General features: G+C 37.9%; 1 protein-coding gene across 5 annotated transcripts in view; it reads right to left on the reverse strand.

Annotated features, from left to right (window-relative positions):
• LOC111716014 (uncharacterized) overlaps positions 1 to 12,954 on the reverse strand; it is a 16,153-nt gene extending 3,199 nt beyond the window's left edge. For all 5 annotated transcript variants that reach the window (XR_002768380.1, XR_002768379.1, XR_002768377.1 and 2 more), the window contains exons 1-16: positions 12,895 to 12,954; positions 12,184 to 12,213; positions 11,075 to 11,139; positions 9,824 to 10,186; positions 9,207 to 9,359; positions 8,232 to 8,299; positions 7,929 to 8,047; positions 7,606 to 7,849; positions 7,318 to 7,449; positions 6,842 to 7,112; positions 5,728 to 5,792; positions 5,284 to 5,422; positions 4,688 to 4,801; positions 4,248 to 4,340; positions 3,107 to 3,206; positions 39 to 1,756 (exon numbers count right to left, since the gene is read on the reverse strand). Coding sequence is in view for 1 of the 5 variants with exons in the window: in XM_023491425.1 (XP_023347193.1) it covers positions 39 to 1,756; positions 3,107 to 3,206; positions 4,248 to 4,340; positions 4,688 to 4,801; positions 5,284 to 5,422; positions 5,728 to 5,792; positions 6,842 to 7,112; positions 7,318 to 7,449; positions 7,606 to 7,849; positions 7,929 to 8,047; positions 8,232 to 8,299; positions 9,207 to 9,359; positions 9,824 to 10,186; positions 11,075 to 11,104 (3,609 nt within the window). In the remaining 4 variants the exon portion in view is untranslated. The remainder of the gene's footprint in view (positions 1 to 38; positions 1,757 to 3,106; positions 3,207 to 4,247; positions 4,341 to 4,687; positions 4,802 to 5,283; positions 5,423 to 5,727; positions 5,793 to 6,841; positions 7,113 to 7,317; positions 7,450 to 7,605; positions 7,850 to 7,928; positions 8,048 to 8,231; positions 8,300 to 9,206; positions 9,360 to 9,823; positions 10,187 to 11,074; positions 11,140 to 12,183; positions 12,214 to 12,894) is intronic.
• Between the last annotated feature and the right edge of the window lie 4,757 nt (positions 12,955 to 17,711).

The following is a 17,711-nucleotide window of genomic DNA, read 5'->3' on the forward strand; positions in this document are numbered from 1 at the left end:
CCCCCCCCCCCCCCAATTTGCATTAATTCGGTTCTTACCGCAATCTTTTTAAGGTCTGCATCTCTTTCTTGTTGTTTCAACCGTTTAGCTCTTTCCTCTTTAATTCTCTTGAGCTCAGCCTGTTTAGCCGCCTCCTCCAGTTCGTTCAACGGCTTCTTTTTGGTGCAGGCGTTACAGTTCTTTCTCCAGGAGAAATTATAGTTTTGGCATTCACACAACCAATCTCCAGGCCTCTGCTCCTCTGGGGGCTTATCCTTCTTCTTCCCCTTCTGCCCTACACTGTAGGCATGAAGCAGACCTCCTTCTATGACAGGCAGGTTGGTTAAACCCTTTATTCCACCTTTATCTGGGCCCCGGAGACCACCGAGATCAAGATCATCAGCGTTCTTCGCCGTTATCTTCGCAGCCTCTAGAGCCTCGGCATAAGCTTTCCTCTTGGCCGCATCACGCTTAGCGTTGATGGAGGCTAGAGGATCATCTTCATCTTCCTCCTCCCCTCCTCCTTCTCCTTCATCCTCCTCGTCAGAATCCCCTTCCTTCACGTTCTTAGGACCAGTAGGTTGAGGTCTAGGCCCGGCAGGAACCATGTGCATGTGGATACATTTAGGACCGTAGGTACAGTTCCCCGAGGAGAAGTGAGCACACTGTTTACCTGATGTACCCTGAGAAATACAAACCATGTTGGAGGGAGCTCCACTGGGTCCTATTGGTCCAGGGAACCTTGGCATTGGACCACCAAACCTGGGTGGGCCCATTGGGCCGCGAGGTCCCATACCCATTGGGCCACCTGGACCCATTCCCATTGGACCTCTTGGTCCCATCTGTCCTGGCCCCATCGGCCCTCTGGGTCCCATTGGACCCTCAGGCCCTCCTTGTCCCATTTGCCCCCCCGGTCCCATCTGTCCACCAGGACCTCCTTGCCCCATTGGCCCTCGTGGTCCCATTTGACCACCCGGACCTCCTTGTCCCATTGGCCCTCTTGGTCCCATTTGACCACCAGGACCTCCTTGTCCCATATTACCTCCGGGTCCTCCTTGTCCATTTTGTCCCATAGGACCACCAGGCCCCCCTTGTCCCATAGGTCCACCCTGTCCCATTGGCCCGCCAGGACCTCCGTGTCCCATTGGTCCACCAGGACCTCCTGGTCTCATTTGTCCACCAGGCCCTCCTGGTCCCATTGGTCCGCCAGGACCTCCAGGTCCCATAGGTCCACCTGGACCTCCGTGTCCCATTGGTCCGCCAGGCCCTCCGTGTCCCATAGGTCCACCCGGTCTCATTGGTCCACCAGGCCCTCCCGGTCCCATTGGTCCGCCAGGTCCCATTGGTCCTCCCATACCGCCTCTTCCTCCATACCCTCCACGGCCTCCAAAACCTCCTCTGCCTCCATAACCTTCCCCAGGTGGACCTCCGTCACACTCTCCAGGAGGACCATCTTCATATCCTTCTTCTTCTCCTGGAGGTCCATTGAATCCCATCGGACCAGGGCCTCCAAATCTTGGTCCTCCGAAACCACCACGTGGTCCACCAAAGCCCCCTCTAGGAGGCCCAAATCCTCCACGATCACCTCCAAACCCTCCTCTTTGTCCTCCACCTGGAGGGCCCTGAAATCGTCCTCCGAAGCCTCCTCTTGGTGGACCTCCGAATCCTCCTCTGTCACCTCCGTAACCTCCTCTATCTCCCATAAAGCCTCCGCGAGGCCTGAATCCCCCCGGGCCTCCAGGTCCCCGCATCCCATATGGAGGTCCTCCGTCCATACCTTGTGCAGCGAGGAAAAAATAGTATTTTTCTCAAAGGTTCAAATGTTTTTGTTTAATTTATCACTAATAAATGTTCATCCTTAAGATAGCCTGATGTGCGTTGATCTGAAAAATACATTAATATTGAATATCAAAGATTATATGGAGAGAATATAGTTTGAAGAAAAATAGTCACAAACTTGAAAGATTTTTCCTTCAGAAAATGTTAGGACTATACAGACCAGAATGTAGGACAATAATATGAACCTGAATCACAATTTCTATGAACATTTAATTATTATTTAATATAATTATCTCAAGACTAAACTATGAACTAAAACTATGAAACATGGAATGGCTGGATAAAGTCTTCAGGGGCCGCAAAATTATTGTAAATTCAGTTTTAACCAGAAAACTGTGGAACGAGTTTTTTCTTTTCTCTTTCTTTTACTTATGAAACGTCGCTTAGAATTTGGTAATTTCTTAAAAATTTTAAACAACTAAAAATTAAGAAATCCTAGGCAAAAATGTTTAATTAAAAGAAACAAGAAAACTCAAATATTCACTCCGCAGTTTTCTTTTGAATGAGTGAAATGATAAATATTAATTTTCAAAAGAAAGAGGGTTAAATTGAATTGAATACTAAGTTAAAGAATTTCGATTGATTTTTTTTAGAAGATACACCTTTCTCAAAAGGTCTCGGATCTATGCATTTAGTATTCGATCAAATGAAAAATAAGCAGAGGAGAGGAGGGGGGGATTGGGATTGGGAATTTCAGAATTTAAGAAACAAGGAGTAAAGTTGAACAATCTAAAAGATATCGGCATATTCTAAAAATAATCTACCGACGTTAAAAAAAAGGGAGGGAGGGGGNGGAGAATGATCAACATAACAGTACGAAAATTACTTTATCAAATTATCTTGGAATTAGAACTGAGCTCAGAAATACATTGAATTTGTAATTAACACCAGCACGGTGTTTCGACACAATAAGGACGACTAATTTACTCAAGGCTGTTAATTAACCATAAACACAAATCATATACAGAGTGTCCCATATCATATTGGATAATATTCAACCTTTAACAACAAATAACGAGACTCCTCACAAAACCCTGTATTTTCTGAAAGCAAATGCCTCTTACACTTTTTTCTTTTTTTGTTTAAAAAATCCATGTGCATTGTGCGCATTGTGCACATTGCACAATCCACTGTGATGTGGGCCACTCTGTATGTACATGGCAGCTGGTAAAATTCAACGTGTAATTAAATATTCAAGATGCTGTTTATACTACCCAACTGGACAAAATTGAATATACAGGAGTAAAATAAACATAGTGAATAAAAGACAGTTTTTTCCTCCTGAAACCTTCAAATCCGGGAAACCCTTCTCCAAAACAGTCCGCGCCAAGGGCAGATTCGTCTGTATACTCCTCACCCTCAAACTCGTCACCTTGATACTCGTCCTCCTGAAAATTTGCATTGTCATGTTGACATTTTTAAGATTTAAATTTTTAATTGAAGCGCGAACAAACAATCAACAATGAAAAGGTAAGAACGTGGGGGGGGTGAACTTTATTAAACTGTCAGGGGGGCAGGTGGTGGATATCCCAGAAAGTTGACCTGCCCCTTTTAAAATCTTTAAAATGAGGCTCCGGGGCACAGTGTAGAGAAAGTGGACATTGATCTGATTAAATTGACAAAAAGAGGCCTTTGCTTACATTTTGCAGCGAAATTACAAATTATATAAAAACAGTTTAACAAAACACTATTATTTTTATAAAACTTAACATTTCCATTTTATACATTTTTCTAAGTTTTCCTTTTTTCATATGTTTTAAGTTTCAAAACCTTTAAAGAGATTCAAAAAGAAACTAGAGTATAGTATATCTTTCGGAAGTGTATACTGTATATCCACTAAAGTTATTTTGAACCATGTCTCAGCCTGCACTTTCACATTTTTTCAGTTATTATCATTTTATTAGAATTCACTTTATGATTTGACTAACAAAGACGACCTATTTTTTATAAAAGTCGTCTTACTTAATTCTTAATTTACAAATTTCTTTTCCAAAATACCGATTTATTATATGATTTCCATTAATTTTGTTTAGAAAAGATATTCTAAAAAACAATAATTAACTTATTTGTTTAACATTTTTAAACTTAACTATACATGTTTGATCAGAATAAGCCCCTTATACGTGTCACTGGGGGGCAACATACAAGAACTTCACACATGCAAAGAGATTTTAGTTCTCTTCGTTAATGCCTTTGATCTCACCCTCCCAATCAACTCCCTACATAACCCAAAGCATAATTTGATGTGCGTATCCAATTATATTCATTATCGTTAACTAACTTAGAACCAACCACTTAAAACAACCTACCCTGGTTAGGCGGGTCCAAACTGCATAGTAAATTGTGATTGCTTATTTATAATATCTCATACTTTGTAGTTCAATGAATTATAAAAATATGAAATCTTTCTTGGATAAAAGCTAGTTAACCTGTTGGTTGTGTTCCGGAATTTTGGTCGGACATCTGTAAACACTGATCAGATATTTTTCAGAGTCTTTAATCTTCCTCCCATTATCCTCATCCTGCAACAGAAAGGTTATTAACTTATGTGTAAACTAAAGGTCAATCTCAATATTCGTTGCATGCACGATTCACAACGGTACACATGGAACTATTGATTTAAGTGAAAATGATAGAGATACTCTTGTTTCTATTTCTATAAGTGACTTTTGAATTTATACAATTTGCAGTGGATATGAGAAGGAAATAGAAAGAATTTGACACTTTTTAAAGTAGAAAACGTCGATTAGATATTAAAATTATTTCATTTCTTAACAATTTTAAATTCCTCCGTCTCAGTGCAAATATATTTAAACATGATTTTATAAGGGGCGGGGGAGGGGTCAATATAAACTAACGTAAATATTACCTGAAGTGGATGATTAAAGACTGGTGGCTTAACATCAATTATCTCATGGTTCTTTGTTAATCTCGTTTTACTGTGCGCTTCCTTGCAGGTCCCACACATATAGTCATTACAGTCCTCAATATTACATTAAGATTAAGATTAAGATTAAGATCAAGATTAAGATTAAGATTAAGATTAAGATTAAGATTAAGATTAAGTTTAAGATTTAGAATAAGAATAAGAATACGAATAATAACAACAATAAGAACCAAAACGAAAACAAGAACAAGAACAAGAGTTAAATCTATTCAACACTTAAAATTTGATTTTTTAGATCCACCATTGTTTTCTCCAAATTTTCCTCTCTGATCTTGGATCCGGATCTTGGTTTTGCATATTTTTTGCGGATCCAGAACCGGGTATTAATATTTTCCGGATCCTGATCCTAAGAACTAGATATTCCTTGATGAACAATAAAATTAACCTAACTCAGCCTAAGAATATTATTGTACATCCAACTGTCCTGGTTATTTATTTAACTGAATTGGCCCACAGTGAAGAATATGTAGAATTTGATAACCGAGCATCATTGTATAATTAAGAAAGGGAGGGTCTACCTTGCATTTAGCTAGAGCTTGTTGGACCTTCCCTTCCTCCTCACATGACGAGCAGAGACGCAGCACGAACCTCTCCTTCTCCTCTTCAGTTTCAGGTTTTAAGTCAAAATCCCGGCCATACTCGGGGTCAGCGTTAGATCTGAACGTACAGAACACTTAAAATCTTTGAAATTTGTTACGAGTCAATTAATCAATCAATCACTTCAGATACAAAAAAGGAACTCAATGTGTAACCCCTGGACCCCAAGAGTAATTAAATAACTTTTAAGATGTAGCGACCTTATCAAATCAAATCATGCTAAACATTTATATCAAGGGGCGAATAAACCCCCCCCCCCATCTCGTGATATTGCACTAAGCAGTGATTTTCTAAGCTATAAATATTAAATTACGTCTTAACTCTACAGTTCCATTAAATAAAGTCTTTTGACACACATCACAAACCTGAAGGTCTCTATCACAGTTCCGTTCCACAAAAACTTCCCTAGTCGACTGTTATGCCGCTCTCCCTAAATATAATAATTTTTTTGATATTTCACAATGATATGTCTTATTATCATTATTAAGGACAACCCGTCGGTTGTTCAGTGAAGCGTTAATGAAAATTCAAAATCTAATTAACAATTAGTGTAATTGTAACCATTTAACATGATTTTTTATAAAAATAAAAATTAATAATTTATCAGAAATCCCCGCGCGAGGAAAAGGTGTGTTCAACAACTCATTTTGATCCTGGATTTACATAATACTTTTGTGGATTCGGATCCCTGCATCCACATAATGCTTTTGCGGATTCGGATCCGTGCATCCACAGTCCACATAATACTTTTGCGGATTCGGATCCCTGGATCCACATGATACTTTTGCGGATTCGGATCCCTGGATCCACATAATACTTTTGCGGATTCTGATCCCTACATCCACATAATGCTTTTGCGGATTCTGATCCCTGGCTCCACATAATACTTTTGCGGATTCCGATCCCTGGCTCCACATAATACTTCTAAACGACCATCATCTTCCTTATGAGCATATTAAGGATCCAGGGGTACAGAGTTTACATTCTGGATGGTTGAAGTTGACCAATTTTGATGGGAAAATAAAGTTGATTTTCATTATTTTCAATAATGCACGAAACAGAAAAATTCACGAAAATTTGAGAACGATTCTATATAGCGTTTTTAGAACAACAGAAGTGTCTTCCTATTCCACATATTTATGAGTCCCACTGTAATCATGTTGAATAAGATAGTCTGCTCCACGTATCCTACCTGTACATGTTGAATAAGATAGTCTGCTCCACGTATCCTACCTGTACATGTTGAATAAGAAAGTCTGCTCCAAGTATCCTACCTGTACATGTTGAATAAGGGAGTTTGCTCTAAGTATTCTACCTGTTCATGTTGAATAAGATAGTCTGCTCCAAGTATCCTACCTGTACATGTTGAATAAGGGAGTCTGCTCCAAGTATCCTACCTGTACATGTTAAATAAGAAAGTCTGCTCCAAGTATCCTACCTGTACATGTTGAATAAGATAGTCTACTCCAAGTATCCTACCTGAACATGTTGAATAAGGGAGTCTGCTCCAAGTATCCTGTGCCCGCAAACATCACAATAGAACACCTTCTCACACCCCCACACATCTTTGGAGGAGTACATCGGAGGAAACCCGCCTCCCTTCAACACCTTCTGCAGGATAAACAGGTCCAGGGGGGCCAGCACTTGCTCCTTCCCCTTCTCCAGCACTACCTTAACTATACCTAAACCTGACGCGTACGTCAGCCGACCACTGGTTTCAGGAGCAGCTAGGCGGGTCAACTCACGATTTCTAAAGATTTTTTTAAGTCAGAGAATTATTCAAAACTGGATCTACATTAAAACCCATTTGTCAGTTTGGTCTATTTTTAGATGTTCTTAAAGATCTTAAAGGGACTGTACTAAACTAAACGAAACGAAATAAAACGAAACGAAACTAATCCAATCCAAACCAAACCAAACCAAACCAAACCAAACCAAACCAACCCAAAATCTACCTGATAAATGATTTAAGATGAAGTGTGGTATAATGTAAACTATCCTCTACAGTATCCCCTATAGCTGAGCAACTGAATCCTCCCAGCTTGACGGTCAACTCATACAGCCGTTTACCATGCTTTAATCCATCTCTACAATTAGATAGAATAAACAAGCAGTTTTATCAGATGCCAATCGGCAAGTAGCCAGTTGATCAAATAAGATAATGAATGAAGGCACTGGCAGGGGTGTTCATTTTCTTGAAAATTCTTCCCCCTCTTAAATATAGTTTATGCAAATGTACTTACTTTTGCTCTAATCTGACATGCTTGAGGTTATATTTAGGAGGACACCAGGAGGATAGTGAGGCAGGGAGGAGGCTGGCAATATTTTCATTTGTTTTATCAATCAATCCAGAATCCAACCAAGGGCCTGACTCCTTAAGAATCTTGAGAGCGCATTGATCCATTGCTTCAAGTCTAGATTTAGCTAGTCCTCTAGCCGTTAAATAGTTGTAGGTTACTTTCATCTTAATACTGTCCAAAGACAAACCTAGAAAACAGGAAATAATGAAGGAAAAAAGGTTAGTACCAATTACGCACTTTTCTACAAATGCTCGAATAGTTCTAACCTGGTACTTCAGTATGCTCTAACTCTACAATGAGCTGACTACTAGAACGATCAGCTTCTTCTTGTAGAAAAAGTGCAGGATCTTGGAGGAAAACTCCTTCCTTCCAGAACTCGGTGGATCTGCAGACAGCCAGGGATGCAAGTTTATTAAAGAAAGGACAATACACAGGATTCTTAGACCTACTCTTTCCAAGTTTACTTCCCCCCCCCCCCCCGACCTACTCTTTCCAAGGAAAACTTCCCTTCCCTCAGACAATATAACAACTTTAATTGAAGTAACTTTTGTTATACATAATTCCCATCCCTGCGTTGAGTGTACAAATCCGGCATTTCAATCTTCTTCCAATATTCAACATCTTTTGGTCCAAGGTCCTAAAAGAGAAAGGATGGGGTCATTCAATTTTCAAATGATATTTCTGAGGAAAAAGATACCAATATTTTTTTTTTTTTCATTGAGAACGTTTAAAACTGTGAGAGAAGGAATCTCAACATGTTGATATGATTAAGTAGGTCCGAACTAATCATTTTTTAAGATCAGATCAGGGAATAAGATGATGTTTGTTAGGATCTGAATATGGATACTACGGATCGACTAGATCCAAATGATTTCCTCAAGATTTCAGAAACCGGATCTTAGAACAAAAAAATATCATATTAAACAAAAACTTTTTGTTTATAAAAAACCAAATCTTTATTGCTGGCTCATTGATTTTTCAGCAAATAGATAGAATAGAAATAAGAAATTAAAAGTTTTTGAAGTATTACTATCATAAAAATAAAGTAGTTTATATTTAATATTTTTTTCAACTACAAAGCATGAGATATTACACATAAGCAATCACAATTTACTATGCAGTTTTGACCCGCCTAACCAGGGTTTTGAGTTGTTTTGAGTGGTTGGCCCTAAGTTAGTTAAGGATAATGAATATAATTGGTTACACATATCAAGTTATGATTTTGTATAGGTAAGGAATTGATTGGAAGGTAGGAGATAGTCAGGTGATCTGTGGCAGGGTGAGAACAGAGGCATCAATTTAGAGATAATTTAAAATACAGGGTGTAAAGGATGGTGAATACACAAACACAAATAAGCTAATAAAGTTTCAGGTTATTTTAGTTCTTTTTTAAAAAATCTACTCACATGACATACAACTATGTTGCATTTAAACCTCTCATGATTCTCAAGATAAATATTGATTTCTCTTTGTTGATATGGTGTCCAAATGAAATTGAATAAAATTAGCGTATTTAACTGTTTTCAACAAAATAATGAACTCACCTTAGTGAAGGGTTTATCGAACTTGAGAGCTGGAAGTTTAAGAGGAACCATCCCCGGAGGTCCCTCTTCTTCATCCTCATCATCGTCCTCGATCTGGTAGCCAAAACTTGGAGGTAGGGGTACCTTGGCCTCTTTATTCTTGATTCTTTCAACCTGGTATACATTTTAATTGTCGAGATAAAACAAATAATTTCTAAAATATTAATATTAATATAAAATATTAATTTCAAAAAATGAAACGTTTTCATTTGAAGGAAGTTGCAGCAACACCTGACTGAAAAAAGTTAACATCTTAACATGAACTTTAAAATAATTGGACGGAGATGTAAAATCTTGTTTCTGTATTTGTAATAAAACGTAACTTTAATACAGAAGGGATATCCAAAAAGAGCGGATTAAGCTGGAATAAAAAGTGTCTACAATGAATATTCAGACTAAGCTATAGGGATTATATGCATCCTATTCTAAAGTTCCCGGCTCAGACCCGCCCATCCTGTCATGATCATGAGTACCATGTCTTGGTAACAACTATTGAGTTGTCCTAATCCAGTAAAATTTAAACAACTTCTTTCTCCTTAGATTAATCCTCTTTGCAAGGTTGAATATGTAAGTTTAACCTCTGTTAGAAAGAACGCAGCAGCTCCTGATCGTCTTATTCCGCCTCCTCCTGCTCCTTCTCCTACACTATCTAGCTGGGGACCTGGAGATGGTGGTCTAGGTGAAGCAGGAACCGGTTTGGTAGGTTTAGGAGCTGACAAACTAAACTTTATCCCCCGCGGAGTTACATTTACAAAGTTCTTGTCCCCGAACTCCGTTGCTGGCTCCGTATCTTCGGTTGGGTTGGTTGGATCATACTCTGATGGTTCTTGAGCTCCAGGATTATCTCTGGACAGGTATTCCTTAAGTCTGGAGACAAGAGCAGGTTTGTTTCCTTTTGTGTCTAATCCTCTCTCTGACAATGCGTCTCGTAGCTCCACAACCTAAATATTAAAAGGATTAAACACACAATAAAAACAAATCATTGATTCACCAAATTATCTAATATATGATTTTATGTTTATATCTAAAAATCCATATTTTTGTACAGGCGTTATCCTCAAAATCGTCTTGTAACATTCTACTTATTTACTTTTGACCATTCATAACTTTAATGGGTGGGGTCATATGCACACTCTGAAATATAAAGGCCAACTCGTTTCAGCCATTTTGACGTTTATGTAATGAAAACAAACAAAAATCAATTAAGAGACCAACAGACAAACCAAAATTATCTTTTTGGATTATAATACGAATTATATAAAAAAATTAAATGAATTTTAACTTTCTAGAAAATGTGGATGTTAATAAAAATTGTACTTTCAGATCACATTTTTCAATCTTGACAACAAGGGTCAAAAATTTCCACGTGCCACAAGTTCCTAACAGCATGAACATTGAACATTTGTCTAAACTTAACAAAATTGTAATGTGTTGTTTATCGTTAACTGAGTTTTGTTGGAAAGATACGAGTTTGTAAAAAAAGCGTCAATTCAAGTGACCTTCGATGCAAAGATGACAATGCCCGATTCACAACGGTACCCTTACAAGCTTGGTCTAAACAAGTAGAATTATAATTTTGAGAACTGATAACTTTCAACTGCGATTTCTCCACAAAAGAGACTTTCGCAATGCGAAATATATGAAACTCATCAGAATAAACCCCTTTTTTTAAACTTAAGAAACCGACAATATCTTCCACAATTTTGATCAGATAAAGTTATCAAGGGTACCATTGTGTATCGGACATTACCATCTTTGCATGGAGGGTAACTAGAAATTACGTTTTTAGTCTCTTAAATCTTTAAACCTATTTGCAAAAATATACAGACCTTAAGACTGTCTGGATTTATGTCCGTCATTATGTTTCCAAGAATAAAGAAATTCTAAGGATCATCTGAAAATTAAAAATTAAATGTTTAAAAGATGAAATGATGGTGCTGAGGAGCGGAATGCTGTGCCGCCTGAAAAGCATGAAATGTAAAAAAGGATTGTTCCCAATTTTCAAATATGATTTAGGTCCAACAATAGATTATTAAATAATCTTAAAACGGGTTTTTTTTCTTTGAGAAAACATCAGTGCAACATAGAAAAGGCTTCCTTGTTGTTCTTAAAAACCGTAACCTGTCCCTTTATGTAGTTGACCAGACAAACACTTCTAATCTGAACCAACATAAAGGAATAGAAGCAGAGTTTACAAACAAAATACTTGATGAACAGCTGATACCAACTGATATCAACCATATCAACCATTAGAATTATACAATTTACACGAACCGAAATAAACAGAAATAAATTTTTACTGTTGAACAAAAAATCAAATTAAAAAATCAAATACACCTGACAATTTAACAAATTATAAATTGGATTAAAGAATAGGTTTTGTGCCTTTCGTATAAGTACATTTAAAAGCATGAAGTTTAGAATAAACGTACTGTATTTAACATACACTGGAATAACGAGAGTAAATAAATAAAACCACACAAATGGATGGAGCAATAACATAATTACAAGTTTTGGAAACACGAGACAATTTACACTGTACAGAATTTTAATTTTTAATTTTAATGGAGACATAAAACATCTAATGGAACTCCAACATGTACGGGAACTCCAACGTGTACGGGAACTCTGGGAACACTCAGTTACAGAATTTCTTTCACTGTACAGAACTCCACGCACAGGAACTCCACCTTTTAGAACCTACTCCAACCCCTATGTGAACTACTCCACCGGGTTTTACGTAGACGTTTACCACTCCCTAGGATACAAATGTTTGTTTTTTGAATTTGTTTTACTCACTCCACCAAACCATCCATTACTCAAATCCATAACTTGACGACTCCACCACATTCACCAGGTTCAACCAGATCCATGTACTCCATGTACGCCATGACCTCCATGTACTACACGTTACCCAGCTGTACGTTTACACACTTACTCTGAATCCTCGCCCTTTGCGTCTCCAATCCTAGAATACAGTACATAAGTCGGTTTCGGAGATTTTTCCATTCGCATTAAAAGGACCGAGACGCAATTTCAAGTGACCATATTCTTAAATAACCCAGGGCTGGGCCAATATGAATTTTTTCTCGAAAATTACCATCAGGCAGCAAAAATTGTTCATTTCAACTTTCAAAACAAAAGATTTTTTCAAATAGGTCAGCGCAAGCATTTAAAAAATCATTTATCACTATATGAGGTTGATTTACTAATTTTTTCGAAACATGGATATCTTAGTTGTGCCTTGAACCACTGAATATTACTATTTGTTGGTTTTTTGAAATTTTTAAAATTGTTTAATCTAGGGCCAAAAGACTAGGGGTTTTCAGGACGCTGGCAAATTTACACGAAAAATTCCATTTTTTGCAAATAACTGGTTGAATATTAAAGATTTTTAAGATTCTAACATTTTTCAATGCAGAATTCAGTAGTTTTCACTTCAGAATTAATATTTACAATAACGTGTTGAATGAATTTGAAAGTAAAAAAAAACACATTTTATTACAGAAACTTTTAAGACAAGTGCTGAAAGGATCTGAACATTATTTATCAAAAACAGAGTCAAATGGTCCCACTCTTTATTTAAAGAGTTAAAGGACACTTGCAATTACGCTTACCGTCCCTTTAAAGAAAGCTTGCCCAGTTCTACCTGAGACTCGGATCCTGGGCGCTTTCCTTGTCCTCCTTGCACTTGTTGCAGGCGTCCCTCGTCTTGAAGTTTACGTTTCCACACCTTCATTTTATACAACATTAGTTTGTTTGGGAGAACATGTGGAAATAAACAACTTTGACATGAGGAGATATTCGACAAGGCATTATATTTTTGAAGTTGGATGATATTCGACATGTGATAAATGACATGGAATGATATTCGCCATGAATATTCAACATTTAAGTGATATTCGCCATCATGTATGATATTGGATAATATTCGTTTGGCATAAGATGATATTTGCTGAGATATTTGATACGAGATGATTTTTGACTTAAGATATTTGACATGGGATACTTTCGACATAAGATATTTGACATGGGATACTATCGACATAAGATATTTGACATGGGATACTATCGAAATTGAAGATATTAAACATGGGATACTATCGACATAAGATATGTGACATGGGATACTAAAATAGACATAAGATATTTGACATGGGATACTATCGACATAAGATATTTGATTAGGATGTTACCTCCAGCAGTCCCAGTCTCCGTCCTTGATATTCATCATGTTCTTGACTGCGGGGATACCGAACTTCTCAAAGTTCGGTTTGGCCAGATTACAGCTCTCATTGTTCTTAGTCCCGTTACAACGCACCCTGGATTACAAAATATTTAAAAAAAATAATTATAAAAAAATTTGAAATTTAAAAATTAATGTTAAGATTGTTGTAACATTTAAATAAATAGCATTTGGATTGGAATTATTTTTCTTTTTGCTTTAAAATAATAATTGTTGATCCTTTATAAACCTTTTTTAAATTGGATAAAAACCTTGATGAGAAATTGAGGTTGTAGCACCGTGGACACTCCCAATCCCCTTGTCTTGGTTCGACTCCGCCCCTCCTCCTTCCTCCGGGCACGCCTCCACCACTCATACCTCCTCCCATACCTCCACTCATTCCCATACCTCCACTCATTCCCATACCTCCTCCCATTCCCATACCTCCTCCCATTCCCATACCTCCTCCCATTCCCATACCTCCCCCAATCCCCATACCTCCTCCCATACCCATGCCACTTCCCATTCCCATACCACCCATTCCCATGCCTCCACTTATTCCCATCTTGCTTCCCATATCATCAAGGTCCTAGAAGTAAACAGATCAAAATGGAGATTACCAAAAGTTACTTATAGTCTTCTTTGATTACTCGCTCTTTGATAAATTTCAGAGCTGAGTGATTTACCATAGGTTAAAAAGAATAATTGAAAGTGCAAAAATTAGGCTGTTTAAAATATGATATTTAAAGCAACATCAAAATGTTTAGCTTGGGCCGAGCCCTCATGCCCTACTCAGTAATACCGAGTCTTTTTTATGCTGTTAAGTATAAGCTGTCCTAAAACGTCAAATTGGGAACAACTATAATCACCTTCTTCTCGAAATCGCACTCCTTCCTGTTACACTTTTCACGGCGTGCATAGTTCATATTGTTGCACTTTGGACAATACCAGTCTCCATTCGGTTTCATCCTGATCAGGAGATAATATTTAGGGGGTACATACATTTTAACATTTAAAAATAAGAAGTTATTGACCCAGTTTTTATATAAGGTCATTTCGGAACTTTTATTGCAGCTTTGAACCTCAAAATTTGAGGCAAATCGGTCAAGGAGTCATTAAGTTATAACTGGAAATATGATAGACCAAAAAAAGAGAAAACCAGAAATTACCACTCTTGATATAAAGAAATGAAAAGAGATTGTTCTCCCAATTTCTGCCACTCATTCAACAGAAAGGTAAGCATTTCATATATAATCTTTAAATGTCAATAATTACATTGAATTGCTCGGCATTGACGGCATCATCGGCATGCGTGGCACGCTGGGCATACGAGGCATGCTTCCCATGCCTCCTGTCCCACTCGGTTTATCCATCTTACACTTATTGCACTGGTCCCTACGGGCGTAGTTCAGGTTACCGCACTGAGCACAATCCCAGTCTCCTGGTCGACGGCTCAGACCAGGTGGAAGCTCCTTGGGTTCTACTCCCCGACGGATATATTCAGGGCGCTTCTCAACCTAAATACGTTAACTTCAAAATAGAAAATGTCAAAGATTTCTCCAGTTTTATTTAAAGGATTTTAAAATAGAAAATGTCGAAGATTAACTATTTCAACAAATTAAGGACATTATGAGGGTGAACGGGGGAGGGGGGGGAGGTAAAAACTTTAAAGCGCTTTCACTTTTTCCAAATATTTTGAAAAAGGGGAAATTAATTTGAAGAAAATATATCCCCCTGTTTAAATAATTACTAACCTGGCATGCTCCAGCCTTGCCATTGCACTTCGCTCTACGAGCAAAGTTCATATTGTTGCAATCGGGACAATCCCAGTCACCAGGCTCTTTAGGGATACGCATATTGTAAGGAACACTCCTAAAATACGAATAGAAACATCAAGTCAAATCAAGTCAAACTGCTTAATGAGTCCATCATAAGGAAGAGAAGTTCAATTCCTTCCCATATTCTGGATTTTTATATTCGAAAGATATAAAATTAAGAATTGGTTTACAAGAAATGTACGCTTACCTAGAAGCTCCCATTCCCATTCCCATTCCTCCAGAGAATCCTCCCATCTTCCCTCCACCGTAGTTATCTCCGTAATCACTTCCCATATTTCCATACCCATTTCCACTCATTCCACCATATCCCCCTCCCATATTGGACCCCCCTCCCATATTAGATCCCCCTCCCATATCGTAGCTCATTCCTACTCCTCCTCCCATAGATTTCATCATATCCCCGCCTCCAGATCCGCCCCCGCTCTGCATCATTTTCATCTGCATCTGCATCATCTTCATCTGACCCATCAGCTCCTAAATAAATTAAGGGCTAAATAAAAAATCATTTTGGTGTGAGGGGGGATGGGCGTAAGTCTTAAAACCATATACCCCTGCCGAAATATTTATAAATTTTGCAACAACTGGTAAATATACAGTATTCCGGGTTAGATATAATCTGTAAACAATTAATTTGGTAATTTTCTAAAGAAGAATTTATGGACCCTCCGGCACGGCCCTCACCCCCCTACATCAAAAAATATAAATGGTTAGATATGACTAGTGGCCGCAGCGCCATGTCCCATAACCTGTCCTAGCCGCGACTAGGACAGGCTAACCCAACTGGGTTTGTCCTTAAGAACGATTTTTGGACCCCCGCTTCCCCCTCCTATCAATTTTCAGCAAAATTATTATTATTTATTTTATTGTTTTAGGTTAAAGGTTAAGACATTTCTGGGCGGAGGGCTGCGGCCAAGACAGGCCAGGGGGCTGGGCGCTACGGCCACTTGACCAATTATAACCATGTGTTACATAGGAGATCCATGTACAAAATTGATACGAGGATGGGAGGGGGGGGGGGGGGGGGCGGGGTCCTAAAATCGTTCTCTAGGAAACTACCAACCTAACCCTATTATATTACAAGCTCTTCATATACTTTGACCATGTACATTTATTGATGAAAGAGGGGAGGGGGGGGGCACAATCTTTATTTAGAATTAAGCCATTAATTTGATATTTTAAACCATTCTTATTGTGTCTTAATAATTACCAGATTTTAAAGGTCAACTAATATTAGAGACTATTATTGTCTTAACAAATGTATAAATATGGAACGATTACTTTTAGATATATTTTACTAGACCTAAAATAGTATGTATTGTATAAAGGCGCACCACTCAATCGGACAATGACCTATTTAACTATTTTAGATGATTTTAAAAAAGATAAAACAACAAAAGAACCCCGCCGGGGAAAGTTTGAAAAATAATTACACTGAAATCTTACAAGACGCGTTGCAATATTAAATTGTTGGTGATTTCCTGGAGAACGATTTTTGGACCCCCCCTCCCCCTGCCTATCTTATATGTAACACATGGATTTAATTGGTCATGTCGCCGCAGCGCTCGGTCCCCTAGCCACGGTGCTCGGCCCCCTAGCCTGTCCTAGCCGCTGCAGCTCTCGGCCCAGTAATTGTCATAACCTAACCCTAAAATAAAAAACTAATAATTTTGCTAAAAAATAAGTGATCATGTACACAATTAATATGAGGGGAAGGGGGGGGTCCAAAATTTTTTCTTCAGGACAGACCCAAATTGTTCATGATTTACCTCATTTATTTTCCTCTGCTCTTCAAGTAAATTATTCATTGGATTCATTTTGAAAACTTCAGAACAAATTCTTACTTCTGAAACAAAAACTCGTTGTCTTTGTAATTTTAAAATATAATACTTCACTACAAACTTCTATTGCAGCATAGAGATGGTTTAATCCTAGAGAGGAATCGTCACAAATATTTGTTATTTTACTAGAATTTCGGTAATAAACGGTATCTGTAGAAAGCATGACGCGTCCTATATAGAATGCCCCGCAGGATTTTGTAACTCTAAATTGAAAACAGCAAAATCCAGGATGACGACAATAAAGGAGTGGTGTATTTTTCGACCTATGCAAATCCGCTATACTCCACTTCTGACTTATGTAATATTACCAATAAAAGGTGAAATATCGTCTGAACTAATGATTGACCAGAACGTACATTCATACTAACGTTCATTCGCACTATAGTGCGACTGAACAATTAATTACCTACTATCCTGAAAACCTAAAAATACCGAAGTCTCTATATAGGTATACGTATTAATAGGTATTTTTACGTATAAATACGTATGCTCGACTTTTGGGTAAAGAACTTACGTATATTTACGTCTATTTACGTATTTATCATACCAAGCAATTTTTTAAAAA

This window comes from Eurytemora carolleeae, unplaced genomic scaffold, assembly GCF_000591075.1.
Source record: "Eurytemora carolleeae unplaced genomic scaffold, Eaff_2.0 scaffold1935, whole genome shotgun sequence".
Taxonomy (NCBI): Eukaryota; Metazoa; Arthropoda; class Copepoda; order Calanoida; family Temoridae; genus Eurytemora; species Eurytemora carolleeae.